Source organism: Archocentrus centrarchus, chromosome 8 (assembly GCF_007364275.1).
Source record: "Archocentrus centrarchus isolate MPI-CPG fArcCen1 chromosome 8, fArcCen1, whole genome shotgun sequence".
NCBI lineage: Eukaryota > Metazoa > Chordata > Actinopteri > Cichliformes > Cichlidae > Archocentrus > Archocentrus centrarchus.
In genome coordinates this window covers 1,698,895-1,712,728 of record NC_044353.1, presented here as the reverse complement: position 1 = coordinate 1,712,728, position 13,834 = coordinate 1,698,895, and the positions used below count along the sequence as shown (strand labels likewise).

The 13,834-nt window shown below is 48.8% G+C and overlaps 1 protein-coding gene across 1 annotated transcript; it reads left to right on the top strand.

The window, feature by feature from the left end:
- Window positions 1-3,283: 3,283 nt before the first annotated feature.
- Window positions 3,284-13,834, top strand: casc3 (casc3 exon junction complex subunit). Its single transcript, XM_030736395.1, has 12 exons — window positions 3,284-3,469; window positions 5,685-5,709; window positions 5,800-5,855; window positions 5,964-6,182; window positions 6,593-6,741; window positions 7,657-7,830; window positions 8,084-8,985; window positions 11,051-11,224; window positions 11,607-11,705; window positions 11,784-11,950; window positions 12,024-12,231; window positions 12,727-13,834. The coding sequence occupies exons 1-11, from the start codon at window positions 3,284-3,286 to the stop codon at window positions 12,168-12,170; spliced, it is 2,298 nt and encodes a 765-aa protein (XP_030592255.1). The 3' UTR covers window positions 12,171-12,231; window positions 12,727-13,834.

Here is a 13,834-nt window from a genome sequence, read left to right as displayed (position 1 = left end):
TTAAGGTGCTGGCAGGTTCACTGAGTTATTATTGGTGCAGCTATTAAAAAGAACTATCTGCTGCTGAGCTGACAGTGAACAAACAAACAGCTGAAGACATGTTTTTCATTTGTCTGTGTGTTATGTGTTGTATTTATTCACATATAAGCATGTTTTATCTTTGCCCTTGCATGTATTTACCACAAATAATTACTTAATTACATCTCTAATAAACTTGAAGAGCGAGAAAGGACACCGTGTTTGTGTTTGTGTGTCCGTTACTGTTGTCCGAATATCAGCCCATCACTGAGCGCTGAGCTTCACACATAGTTATATAACATGCAGAACACCAGGGGGCAGCGCTCATACACAGAGACACAGGCGGAGGAAGCAAACAGATCTTAGTAACATTTACATTTACTTTAATGGATTACAGAGCAGTGGGAACACGTTTTATTACAGTAGAAGTCTTTCTGAAAGTGCTGTAACTAAGTTTAATGAAGAAGAGTTTTTACCCACAAGCCATCCGTCTGCTCAACTCTGAGCCCTAACTGGACCATTATTGCACTATGAAAATATTATAATATTATATAATTCCATGTAAAAGTGTGTATAGTGTATAGTATATAGTGTATAGTGTGGATTACTTATTTTTATTTTTATTCTTCTTATTTATGTGTGTATATATGGTTGCAGGTACAAAATACATTTCACTGTGCATTGTACTCTGTATAACTGCGCATGTGACAAATAAACACTATCTTATCTTATCTTATCTTTAAGGATCTAATTCCTTCATTATTATGCTCTTGGTAAATGGTAAATGGACTAGTTCTTATAGAGCGCTTTTCTACTCAGTATGAGCACTCAAAGCGCTGTGTTGGCACTTGTGGCGGCGTTGGACGCTACAGCGCCAAATCTGTGTCATCCCATTGGTCAGCATCCAGAGGGTGTGTGGGTGAGTAAAAAAACAACAACACGGGTGGCCATAATTTAAGGGACAGCCATCCGGCTGTTACACACTCTTCAGTGCCAACACAGTGCAGAGCAGCTACCTAAACTCTGCTCCCAGTGAGGTCGATTATCTCGTCAATAGTTTTACATCCTCACTGCGTATAACTCTGGATACTGTGGCTCCTCTGAAAAGGAAAGCTTCAAATCAGAAGTGCCTGACTCCGTGGTATAATTCACAAACGCACAGCTTAAAGCAGATAACCCGAAAGCTGGAGAGGGAATGGCGTCTCACTAAATTAGAAGATGCTCATTTAGCCTGGAAAAAGAGTTTGTTGCTCTATAAAAAAGCCCTCCGTAAAGCTAGGACATCTTACTACTCATCATTAATTGAAGAAAATAAGAACAACCCCAGGTTTGTTTTCAGCACTGTAGCCAGGCTGACAAAGAGTCAGAGCTCGTGTGTTTATTGTAGTATTCCTTTAACCTTGGATTGTAATTCATTATCATCAGGCTGTCCTAAAACCTCCTTGAATTTCTACTTTGATTTTCAGCATGAAAATGAAACATTCTGAAAAATGCTCCAAGTCTTATGTGGTGTAATAAAATTCTAGGGTTAAAATTTTTAATTTCAAAGTATTTCAATGAGTGTCCTATAAAGGGTTAAACCTGCCGGGAACACCAGGTTTAACCACAGCGGACAGCCATGCTTCCAGCTTCCTGATAGTTGTTTGGGTAGATGGCGTGTTGATCAGGCTGCAGTCAGAGATTTTGCATAGGCTTGTGATTGGCTGGGTTCTTGGTGACGGATGGTAACACAACACCATCCGAGAGGAAACAGAATTTGTCCACCACCCTCCCTCTTCTCAGGACCATGAACCTAGACTTGGAAGGCTTGAAGCTTATTCTTGGCAGTTTTCCAGGCCCTGAAGAATCCATGAAAGCTCCGGTGAGGGGCTGCCAGATTCCTGATATTAACACGAGGTCAGAGAGCAGTCTTGGCCAAGATGTTCATCATACGGTTGAAGAGAATGGCAGAGATGGTCATAGGTGTATCCCTTTCTCCAGCTGGTGCCAGTCTGAGGTCAAACGCTCAGCCTGAACTGTTCATATTAATTCAGTTGCTTGATCTTTCTGGATCCAGTGTAATGATGACCAGCTTATGGCGGATTGGCGAGTTCCAGCCAAAGCACCACCAGGTCACCATGTCCCTCTGGTACCTCTCTGATCAGCTGAGTGACCGCTCCAGACGCCCCGGCACACCTGGGATCCCCCTTTTCTGTCGATGTATTTATTGTTCAGATGGAAGTGTGATATTCTCCTGGATAACATGCTGCAGATCTTCCCGTCCACACTGAGAAGCTCCTCTACAGCCCCCTTCATCAGATTACTCTCAGTGTCTTCTGAATCTCAGGAGTTCTTCTGTTTTCCATCCCTGGAGGCCTCTGCCTGCTGTGTGACTGAGATGAGGCCCACTCAGGTTCTCTAGAGAACCAGTAAACCTGTTTAATGTCACACTGATCTGCACAGTTAAGTGAAGAACATCGTTGGCTGTTGCTCCGCTCTGAGCTCTGTTTCTCTGTCAGTCCAAAACAGCAGCACCATCTAGCGGTGGCTGACAAACACGTACCAGTGTTTCACCTCTGTGTTCATCAGGTTCAAATTAACACACCTGTAAAAACTTCTCCTTTCACCATCACCTGTTCTTGTTCTGCTGCCGGGTTTATACAGACTCGGAGATTAGAAAATAAAATACATAGATAAATAAATAAATGCATGGGATTAATTCAAGGTAAAGTTGGCCAAAATTTAAAAAAATAAAATCAAAGAAAAACAACTTGTTTGTTCCTTTGGAGGGACACGGCCCCTATGTTTGGACCCACAGGCTGCAGAAAAATGCTGCAGATCCAGGAGTTTTGATTACTTTTAGTACTTCTACCTGAAAATCTTCAGCACTTCTTTTACTCGTGTGTTTATTGTAGGACATTTACTTTGTGATGGAGTATCTGTACTTTACTCTCAGCGGGATAATACTGAAAATGAAACCTGCAGCACTCAGCACTCATATTGATTGTTTTTGGTTTTATCGGTTTATTTAAATCAATTTCCAATGCAACCCTTTTCTTTTCTGTTTACAGATGACGTCTTATTTTGAGCTATTTGTTGTCATTATTTTTGTCCTTTTTTTAATTTATTTATTTATTCTATTTTAAACTTTGTTAATAAAGTTTACAGGATTAAAGTCCAGCAGATGGCGGTAAAGAGGACAAAAGCTCCGAATGATCTCACTGAAGAAGAACTCTGATACCCATAATCCCTCGCTTCTTCCGCTTCCAACCATTCGAGTCCTAAGATGGCGGACCGGCGGCGAAGGAGGCGGCGCGCGTCCCAGGACAGCGAGGACGACGACGAGTCCGGCACGGGTTCCGACAGCGGGAGGTCCGGGTCCCCGTCTGCGAAGGGCCGAGGGCGGGAGCCCGACCCGGCCGAGGCGACAGCGACCCGGGCCGAGGCGAAGAGCGACGTGGAGTCCGAGTGTGTGAGTACCAGCTAGCAGCTAGCGTTAGCTCCCCGGGCTCAGCGCTGCTGGTCCCGGGCGGGAAGTCGGAGCCGAGACGTTGGCGTTCGAGCATCTACCGGGGGTAAAGTCCCCGCTTCGGGGCCTGGGTTACTGTGGGAAATAGTCGGTGGTTGTTCAGTGTCAGGTCGGGGGAAACTGTTAGTACTAGGTTCCCTCTGTTACGGCTCCGTTAGACTGTCCGGAGCGGGCTCTGGTTCGTGTACCGTGGCAGGTCGGCGGGCTGAGCCTGAACACGCCGAGAGGCCCACTTCAGTGTGTCTGTCCGAGACGACCGGTGCCGGGTGGACACCAAACGTTACGTTTGACCGAAGAGAGGAGAGCATCCATCAGTGTGTTTGAAAGTGACACCCGGACCCCCGGGGCTGGTCCGCCAACCCCCGGACTGACTGTGTCAAGCGGTTCCACATGACCGCAGGTCTGTCAGAAGCTTCGGGCTGAGCCTCCATCTTGTAGCCGTGGACCCGTCTGAGATTTCTGGCCCTGTGGTGGTGTTTGGCGGCCTTTTTTGGTCCCAGTACTGAAGGGAAAGATGGATGATTCCACCACAGGCAGGATGCGGCCAGGTTTCCAAACCCAGCACAGCACAGACTCCAGGCTGTTCACATCACAACAAACATGAAGTACAGATTTGTAACAGCCAATCAGCAGCAGGCTCATTGATGAGTGAAATGCGGTGTCTGGGTTCCTGTGTTGGAGACAAATCAGACCGCTCACTGTGATTTCACACCACTTTCATGTTTGGACATGAAGAAGTTTGGAAACTTGAGCCGCAGCCTACCTGAGCTCTAAAACGTTTACACCGAGACCTCAGGCTTGCTTAATCCCTGACCAATCAGTCAGCCTCTGACGTATCTGCCTGTACTGATCAATACCAGCCATCCTCTTTTATTATCATCTGCCTCCATCTCACCCCATCCCAGCCCCTCTGCATGTCCTCCATCACTACATCCATGAACCTCCTCTGAGGTCTTCCTCTCCTCCTGCCCGCAGCTTCAGTATGTCCACCCTCCCTTCCCTTGCACATGTCCAGACCATCTCAGCCTCTCTGATGGACTCATTTCTAATCCATCCTGCTCACTCCCAGTGAACATCTGAGCATCTTCGGCCTCCCGTCTCTCTCACTACCATGCTGTGTCCTCCCTGACACGATGCTCTCCAGCTTGTGGCTGAGTCACTGAAAAAATCCAGTCTTCACAAGACTGGATTTGTAATTTATTAAATATGTAATTTATTGTGTGATTGGAGCTCAGTGTGAGAGTCTTAGTGCTGTTGTGTGTTAGATCCTCCTTCCCTCAGTGTGGGTGCAGCTCCTCACACGAGGGGGGGGGGGGGGGGGGGGGGGTGATATGAATCAAGCTGAAAGCACCTCATGATTTAATAAAGAAAAGTGTGAAACTGAACATGAAGAGAGACTTTGGGGTTTTCCAGTCCTGTTGGCTCACTCGGGCTCAGTTTGATCAAATTCAAAACTTTCCAACATCCAGATTAAATCTGTTGGTGTTTCAGATGAAACCCTCCAACCTGCTGTGTTAGCTCTGCTGCTGCTGACGGTGGAGAGCACACAGAGCTGAAGTGAGTCCAGCTTTTAGCGTCAGATCAGACTGACTTCCAAACATCCGTTCAGTGCATCTTCAGCTTCTTTGACCTTTAAATTCGGGTGTTTTAAAGTTCTGCTCAGTGAGTGCTTTGTGAGAACTTTGTTGGAGCCTGTGAGCTATGTTCAGACTCTCAGCTGTGACTGAAATAATCTCAGCTGGGCTGGTTTGGTTAAAACAGGAGTGGGCAACTCCAGGCCTCGAGGGCCCCTGTCCTGCAGCTTTTAGATGTGTCTCTGCTTCAACACACCTGAGTCAAATATAGAAGTCATTAGCAGGACTCTGGAGAACTTGACTGCATACTGAGGAGGTAATTCAGCCATTTAATTCAGGTGTGTTGGATCAGGGACACATCTAAAACCTACAGGACACCGGTCCTTGAGGCCTGGAGTTAAAGGGTGGGAAATGAGCGCAGTAGAGGAATAATCAGCAGGGTTGGTGTGTGCCCGGCTCCCTCTGAAGCACTCAGACCAAAGCTCTGACTCTCACATGAAGACGTGTTTGAACGGCGTCTGATTCGCAGCAGTTTGGAGCTGCAGCAGGAGATTAACGCTGGTTTCTTCTTTGTGTTGTTGCAGGAGAGTGAAGACGAGGTTGGAGAAGGTAAGAAGGTTCATTCTGAGTTCAGCACGATGCATCCAGGCAGATAATTTGAAATCGTGTTGGTTTCACCCGTTCTGTTTCTGTTATCAGCCGTCCTCTCTGATTACGACAGCGCCGACCCCGAGGAAAACGGCTCCCATTCAGAGGTACGACAGCCAGACTCGCTGCTCTCTCTCTGCTGCGAGCTCCACTCTTTAGCCTCTTTGGTGAGAGAATCTCAGCATGAGTGTTGTTCCTCAAACTGTTCCCCTCAGGGAGTGGAAGAGGAAGAGGAAGCGGAGCACTACAGTGAAGAGGAAGTTCCAGCAGCAGCCAGCGAGCCCAAACCCTCCACTGCAGACAGCCCCGCGCAGGGAGAGGAGGAGCGGGGAGATGCTGAGGAGGAAGAGGAGGCTGGAGGGCAGAGTAAAGAGGAGAGCAAAGCAGAGGAGAAAGGAAACTTAGCCGGAGAGCGACAGAGTGGAGACGGACAGGTGAGACTGTCAAACATGTTTTAAGAGAAGCCAACATTTCAGGAACAGCAGTTAGCTGATGCTGTACATGAATAATTCTGACTGTTGAGTTCAGCCAACGAGCGAGAGCAGCAGCATTTAAATCTGTAGTCGACTCTCACGTCCCTCATTTTTATGACCCTGAAACATTGTTTCAGTGCTTCAAACTCCACATCCGTAAGATGTTTGTCCACGATCGGCAGTGCAGCTTTCAGACATGGACTAATGAGCAGGTAGAATGAAACGTCCGTAAAAGCAACGTGTGAATAAGGAGGCAGCGGGTGGAAAGGTGAACGTGGTAGGAGCAGAGGTGGGGTCAGCCACAGGAAGGTTTACAGGATGTAGTGAGACCTGCTGTGATGATGTTTGATCTGATCCAAACTCTCGTTCAGGAGTCGACGGACGACCCGGAGACGAAGGTGGGAGGAAAACCGGGGCAGCAGCTCGACGATGACGAGGACAGAAAGAACCCGGCCTATATCCCGAGGAAGGGTCTGTTCTTCGAGCACGACGTCCGAGGGCACGCTCAGGAGGAGGAGAGGTACTCTGTCACAGCACTGCCTGAAGATGAAGTCATTAACAACAGAGTTTAAGGACTTAACGTCGCTTAAAAATAGAGTGCTGTGAATTTGCTGAAGGTGTTAAATCTGCAGGTGGAGTGTTGGATAAAAATGAAGGCAGTAAGATGAATTTTATTTTAGGGTGGAGGGAGACGGGCCCACTGAGGGGTCTTCATCACGTCACTGCCCTCTGAATTAAAACAAGTCCAGAGTATTAAGCAGACTCAGTTTACTGAAACGCCACAAAATTATTTACTTAAAAATTATTTAAGAACTGTTTTTGTTTTAGTAGTAAGTTTTATTACCCCGCCCTTGGAGGGGGAGGGGGGGCGGGGTGTCAGGGTTTTTGGTATGTTTACCAATATCACAGCAGAGCTGTGGGTCTGATTCTTACTGAATGTAAGTGTCAAGGTTAAAAAAACATCCAGGAAAAATGGGATGGGTCTTTATTTTTGGCTCTCTGGAGGTGACGGCATGCCGGTGCAGCCAAATCTGTGATTCAGTGTTTGTGAGACGGACGGCGTTCAGATCAGCTAAAACATTGGCAGGGGGCGGGGCTTACTGTGCATGCAACTGTTCACTTATTTATATTAAATCAGTTTTTGGCAATATTTAAATTTGGACAAAAAGTTTTTCTTAGTTTTATCAGTTTTGAAGGTTTTGGTGGAAAAACCAGCATAAATCACTAAGAAGACAAACAGCTGTTTATAATCGAGTTACTAAAAGCTGAGGAGACAAAGTCAGGAATATAAAGATGTTTAAAATGAAAAACTAGGACAAAACTCCTGATTGAAAAACATTTAAAATGAGGAAAGCAAAGCAATCGATGCTTAGAGCTCAGACCTGTAGCTGAGGTGGGCGTTACCTTCACCTGTCTCCTCCGCCTGTCCCGTCAGGCCTAAAGGCAGAAACAGGAAGCTGTGGAAGGACGAGGGCCGCTGGGAGCACGACAAGTTCAGGGAGGAGGAGCAGGCGCCGAAGAGCCGCGAGGAGCTCATCGCCATCTACGGTTACGACATCCGAAACGGCAGCGGCTCCGGAGACCGCGGGTACAGACAGCGGAGGCCCAGGTGAGCGCCGCCTCTGGTGCGGGTTTTAATGAGGGTGGTGTGTTGGGGAGGAAATCTAAATGACTGTGATTGACGTCTGTAACTAAACGTCAGACTGTTACCTGTGAGAACAGTTTAAACAGGAAGCTGTGAATGACTCGCCGGCCTCGTGAGGCGATTGTGCTTCCTGTAGCGAGCATAGCTGCTGTTGGGTTTGATGTTTAAAATGGCGGAGGAGCTCTGGTTTAACCTTCGTCTCTGCGTCTCCTTGCAGACCGACTTCGTCTCCCAGCAGAGACAAACGGTGGAGAGATGGAGGAGGAGAACGGCCCGTCCGGTCCTGGCAGGGCAGAGGAGGCGCTCTGAACCGAGGAGGAGCTCCCCCACCTTCATCTGTCCACCCCTCTTCTTCAACCCCGTCCTCTGCACAGCGAAGCGGCATCCAGTCCAGGGCACCGCCTTCCCGTAGCAGACCACCCCAGAGTAACATGCATCCCCCGCCTCAGTCACACTACAGGAACAATGAATCAAACGCACCCCTGATGCACCCCAGAGAGCGGCCTGGTACTCGAGCACAGGTGGAGCCTGCAGGAGAAAAGGGTGTGGTCAACAGAGGAGGCCGTGGCGGAGGAGGAAGAGGAGGGCCCTCTGTGGTCATTGAGGACATTACAGTCAGCCAGGGAGGGGCTGCAGAGCAGGAAGTGGGCGTTGGCGCCGCAATGCCGGCAGCGTCACCGCAGCCTGGTAGTTACCAGTCTGCTTCACCGAGGCGTCAGCAAGAGCAGCGAGGTGGCACCGACAGATCTGCGTCTGGATTGGCCGCTTCCTCCTCCAGCTCTGACCCCTCCCTTCAGTCATCTGCAGCAGCGACCAATCGGGAAGCCTCTCCTCCTGCCGAGCGGCCAGTGGAGCGCAAGTCTTACTCGCTGGCTCGTAGGACTCGCTCTCGTCCCACAGACATGGGCAGTAAACAGGCATCTGTGGAGGAGTCTGCTGCCGGGGGCAACGCCTCTTCCCCCAGCAACGCGGGGGGGAAGAATTGGTCGGGAGGAGGCGACGCGCCGAGCCAGGTGGGAGGAGGACTGGCGGAGCTGGACCAGGACGTGGCTCGACTCAGTCTGGCCGGACAGAGCTGGAGTCAGAGCCCGACGTCATACATGCGGTCTGAGATGAGAGGTGAGTGCGCCGCCCTGCAGGCAGAGCTGAGCTCAGCAGTTCAAACTGTGCCAGAACTTCCATAAAATCCAAAAGTAAAGGCTGAAGTACCAGCAAAGCACCTGTGCTCAGGTAGGTTTAAAGGTACAGATCTTAGATTTTGACCCTTCTTTAAACCAAAAGATTTCTGTGACTCAGTGAAAGGCTGCTGCTCCACACTGCCACTGAAAAACACAGCCTGGCACGGTGCGCTCTAAATATCATCTCAAGCATAAGTGTTTGAATTCATTAGAATCCATCAGAATCGGCACATTTATATCTCCAAAGCAGATGATGATGATGATAATACATTTTATTTGTGAGCACCTTATATGACACCCAAGGACACGTTACAGGGTTAAAACAAAAAAATCGCACAAACAGAAATTAATGCCCAAAGGAACTAAAGTGAGTGCGATCTTGAACAGGTGAGTTTTGAGTTGTGATTTGAAAGCATGAAGAGAGTCAATACTGAGAATCTCTGTTGTGAGTTCACAGTTGGGGAGCAGAGTGGGAGAAAGCTCAGTTTCCCACGGTGCTGAGGCGGGGGGGGGGGGCAGTAGGGCGGCTAGAAGACTGGAGGGTCGGGGGAGGGGGTGATGTGAAGAAGTTTGGTTAGATAAGGAGGGGCGAGGTTGTGGATGGCCTTGAATGTTTACAGGAGGATTTTGAAATGAATTCTTAATTGAACTGGGAGCCAGTGGAGCTGCTGTAGGACTGGGGTGATGCGGTGAAATGGGGGGGGGGGGGGGGGGGGGGGGTAGTGATGATAGTGTGAGCGGCTGAGCTTTGAACCATTTGAAGCTTCTGGGGGGATTTGAGAGGGAGGCCAAACAAGAGTTACAGTAATCAATACAGGAGGTAACGAGACTATGAACAAGGATGGAGGCGGCATGCAGGGAGACGGAGGGGAGGAGACGATTTGTTTCGTAGGTGGAAATATGCAGACTGGGTAATATTATTGATATGGGAGTGGAACGATAAAGTGCTGTCAAGGATGGCACTCAGACTCTTACTCTGAGGAGAGGGGGGAAACTGTTGACTTTGGATAAGGTGGACTTTTTTTTTTTTTTTTTTTAAAGGTTTAATTGAAGGAAGTTGAGGTGAACCAGGATTTGATTTCAGAAAAGCAGGTTTGATATATTTTCAAACGCGATATAAGATGAGATAATGTCGTTTGTATCAATTTAGTCTGATGCGTTCCATTCATACTTGTGGCTCCACCAGTTCACCTTTCTCTTCTCCCAGTTTGTCTCTGCACAGCTTTGCACTGCCCCCCCCCTCTCCGCTTCATCTGTTAATCCTGCAGGAAGTGACCGCATGGCAGTGTTCCCAACTTTGTTGCTAGATTTAACGGCTTTTGAGACCCCTGCTGGCGACTTTTTTTTTTTCCCTCCCAAAAGCGATTAGCGACAAATTTAGTGACTTTTTCCGGTGAGGTCGGAGAGTTTTGTTAACCTGAAATCCGCCGCTGTCGCCGTGTTTTGTGTACATACAGCCTTCGTACTGTGTCCGTTCGTGTGCTTTGGCATCGCCCGGACCCCCAAGAGTCCCTGGCTGCAGGTAAGAGGGCACCGCCATATGCAGCAGAAGTTGGTTTGTACTGTAAGTCATGTGACCTTAATAGCAGAAGTGGGTCTTTTACGTGTGCTTACAGACGCTGCATTGGTCGGTGGGCCCGTTGCTGTGATACGTCAGCACGTATGTCTGTGGATTTACTGAGATGCTAAAATCCTGCAGATGGAGTTTTGTTCAGTCAGTCATGTACAGGATGTACAGGAAATATATGGAGATATATACCGTATATCACCATTCAGCTAAAAAAAATCGAGATTATTTTTGGCCCGTATCGCCCAGCCCTGCTCTAACAGCATTTTGACCCCCACCCATTCACCTTCCCCCTGTTATGAATCCAAAACAGCTGAGCGGTGCTCATGTTTGCTCATTATATTATATATCTACCTGGCATATTCTGTGTATGCAGATGATGCAGTAATCTTTGCACATGCATTAACCTCCTTTGGCTCCATCTCCTCTCTGTCCACAGGCCTTCCAAACCCCATGCACATCCCCAGCGGCCCACCACAGTTCTCCGGGATGGAGGAGATGGGCGTCGGCACCAACCGGGCCAAACGCTACTCCTCCCAGCGACAGAGAGCCGTGCCTGAGCCAGCGCCGCCCATGCACCTGGGAGTGATGGAGGGGCACTTCTACGAGCCCAGTAAGGCTGAGGTCACGTGATCAGCACCACGTCAGGCACAGTTTGAGCTTAAGATGCATCAGTGTGGTGGAGGTTTAACATGTTTCTGTTAGATTAAAGATTATAATCTGTAAATCAACATTCAGGAGAGACCGAAACAATTCCGCTCTAAAATCTCAGAAAACAGCAGAAGCTGCTTTTGCACACGTGCAGAACAAATCGAGCTGAAAATGCTGCGTGTTTGTTGAAGAGCACCATTTTACTCATGAATTCACTTCAGGGAGTTAACGTGGGACGATGAAGATGAGCGTCTTCATGTCATCGTCGCTGTTTTACCTTAAAGCTGTTGGAGAAGGAAACCCCACCTCCCTGTTTTTAACCTGCCTTTGTTTTTCTGTCTCAGTGTCGTACCAGGGACCAATCTATGCTCACGGGGATAGCCCCGCCCCCATGCCGCCGCAGGGCATGCTGGTGCAGCCTGAGATGCACATCCCGCATCCCGGTGGGTGGAGTTTGGTTCTTAGTTTAGATTTTTAGAAATGTTTCTGCACAATGACCACAATTCTCTCTCTCTCTCCAGGAATCCATCCCCACCAATCAGGAGGGCCCATTGCTAACCCCGCCCTCTACGGAGGCCCACCTGTGTCTTTGTCGCCAGGACAACCACAGCAACTGCTGCCACCGCCTTTCTACCCTCCACCAGGGGTCATGACCTTCCCCTACCCCACCATGTACCCAAACCCACAGGTACTCGCGTGAAACTCATTTTTGTTTTTGTTCGTCAGGTTCAGGGGCAATAAAGGTTTCTGATTGGTTGCAGGGTCAGTCCCAGGTGACCTACGGAGGCGTGACGTACTACGACACGATGCAGCAGCAGGCTCAGCCCAAGCCTTCGCCCCCCCGCCGCACGTCCCAGCCCGTCACCGTTAAGCCCCCCCCTCCAGAGGTGCCCTTTGCCTCAGAGTGACTCCGCCCCTCACCCCTCCCCGCCACCCAGTCTCAGCCTCACTCTGGTCCAAAAACTACAGGTGAGTCCGTCACCGCTGAGGGAGGGGGGTGGTGGGATGCTAATGGAAGTGCAGAGGTCGTGTGTTCTCTGTGGGCTCAGTAATGACGCCGGGTTTGAGGAAATGTTTTGGTCCATCTCTTAAATGTCTCATAATTAAAAACTGTTCTTTACGTCTTAAATCAAAATGTGAGCGTTCAGAGCAGTTTGGTGTTAGATTCAACTCATTGTCATTTGCGCACAAGGCACACAACGAAATGATCGTTCCAGATCACTCAACGCAGTGCAGGAACAGGGGCTCGAACCTGCAACCTTCTGGCTGCAAGGCAAGCACCTACCCACTGCGCCACTGCCACGATAGTGTGCAGGTTTACTCGGTGCTCTTCAGCCTTCTGTAAGAGCTCAGGAGCTGTGGGCTTTTATTGTGAAAGGACGGGTACAGAGAACCTGGACCCTGTAAAGAGAAGTTCATGCGGATGCTCGTGTTTTTCAGGAAACTGTTTCTCTCTGTTTGTAGGAGCAGGGTGGGCGGGGCGGTGAGGAGCTGCGGTCCAAAATCAACCACCATCATAAAGGAGGGAGGGCGGGACGGATGGAGATGGACTCCTCCCACAGCATCACTGGTGGATTCAGACTTTACTCCCCCCCACCCTTTTCTGTTCTTGTTTTTCTGTTTACCCCCTGTAGCAGTCAGGCAGGTCGGCAGTTCGATGCCGCATCTTTGAGCAAAGCGCCGCCTGCAGGACTGACGAGTTCCAACCCTGTAGATGAGTTTGAGGTCACGAGGAGTCGACCTCAGAGCTGTCGGTGCTTTCAGAGAAGAGCAGTCCACAAAGAGTATTTTTATTTGTTTTTCATGTTTTCTGTCGGACTGCAAACGGTTAATGGTTCTCTGTGCGTCAGTTTGATTCCTGCAGGAGGTTAACGTGTCATCATCCACCTGTCGCAGTTAGAGAGTTTGAATGCAGCTCAGCTTATTTTGGCCTCTGCTCAGTGCTCATTCCTCTAACTTTCACTTTAAATGTGTAATCAGCAGATATAAATGTAATAAATGGTTAATAACACTTTATAAAGGCGCTAAAAGATGCTGTATTAACAGCTGTAACTGCTCCAGTGGACGCTCAGCAGTGCAGGCAGGTAATAAAGGACTGTGCAGATTACACAGCTCATAAATGATAAAGACACCTGTGGTTTAGTGTCATCACGTCTGGCCTCCTGAGCGTCCATGTGTCACTTCCTGTTCCGGTGAGCGGGCGTGATGGGGAAGTTGCAGAGAAGCTGCTGCAGGGTGGAGGCGTTTAATGTTGCTGTACATACAGATCTACATGTGTATATAGGAGCTACAGAGTAGTAAACGTATTCTAATAAAACTACTAGAGCAGCTTCTGGAGACGAGTGTTCGGCAGGGAGCTCAAACGTTAAGGGTGGGCAGTCAGAGCGGCTGCACGCCTTTAGTTTCCGTTTTCTGTTTCAGTTTTTTATTCTCAGTCTGTGCAGGAGTGCCGCCTCCCTGCTCATGTCTTTGTTTTTCTGCACACAGGAAGCTCGAACTCAAACTTTATCAAAGCTTCTGTTGGTTTCTCCTGTTGTGGTTTCACATTAAAGTGTTTCTCCTCTACATCCAA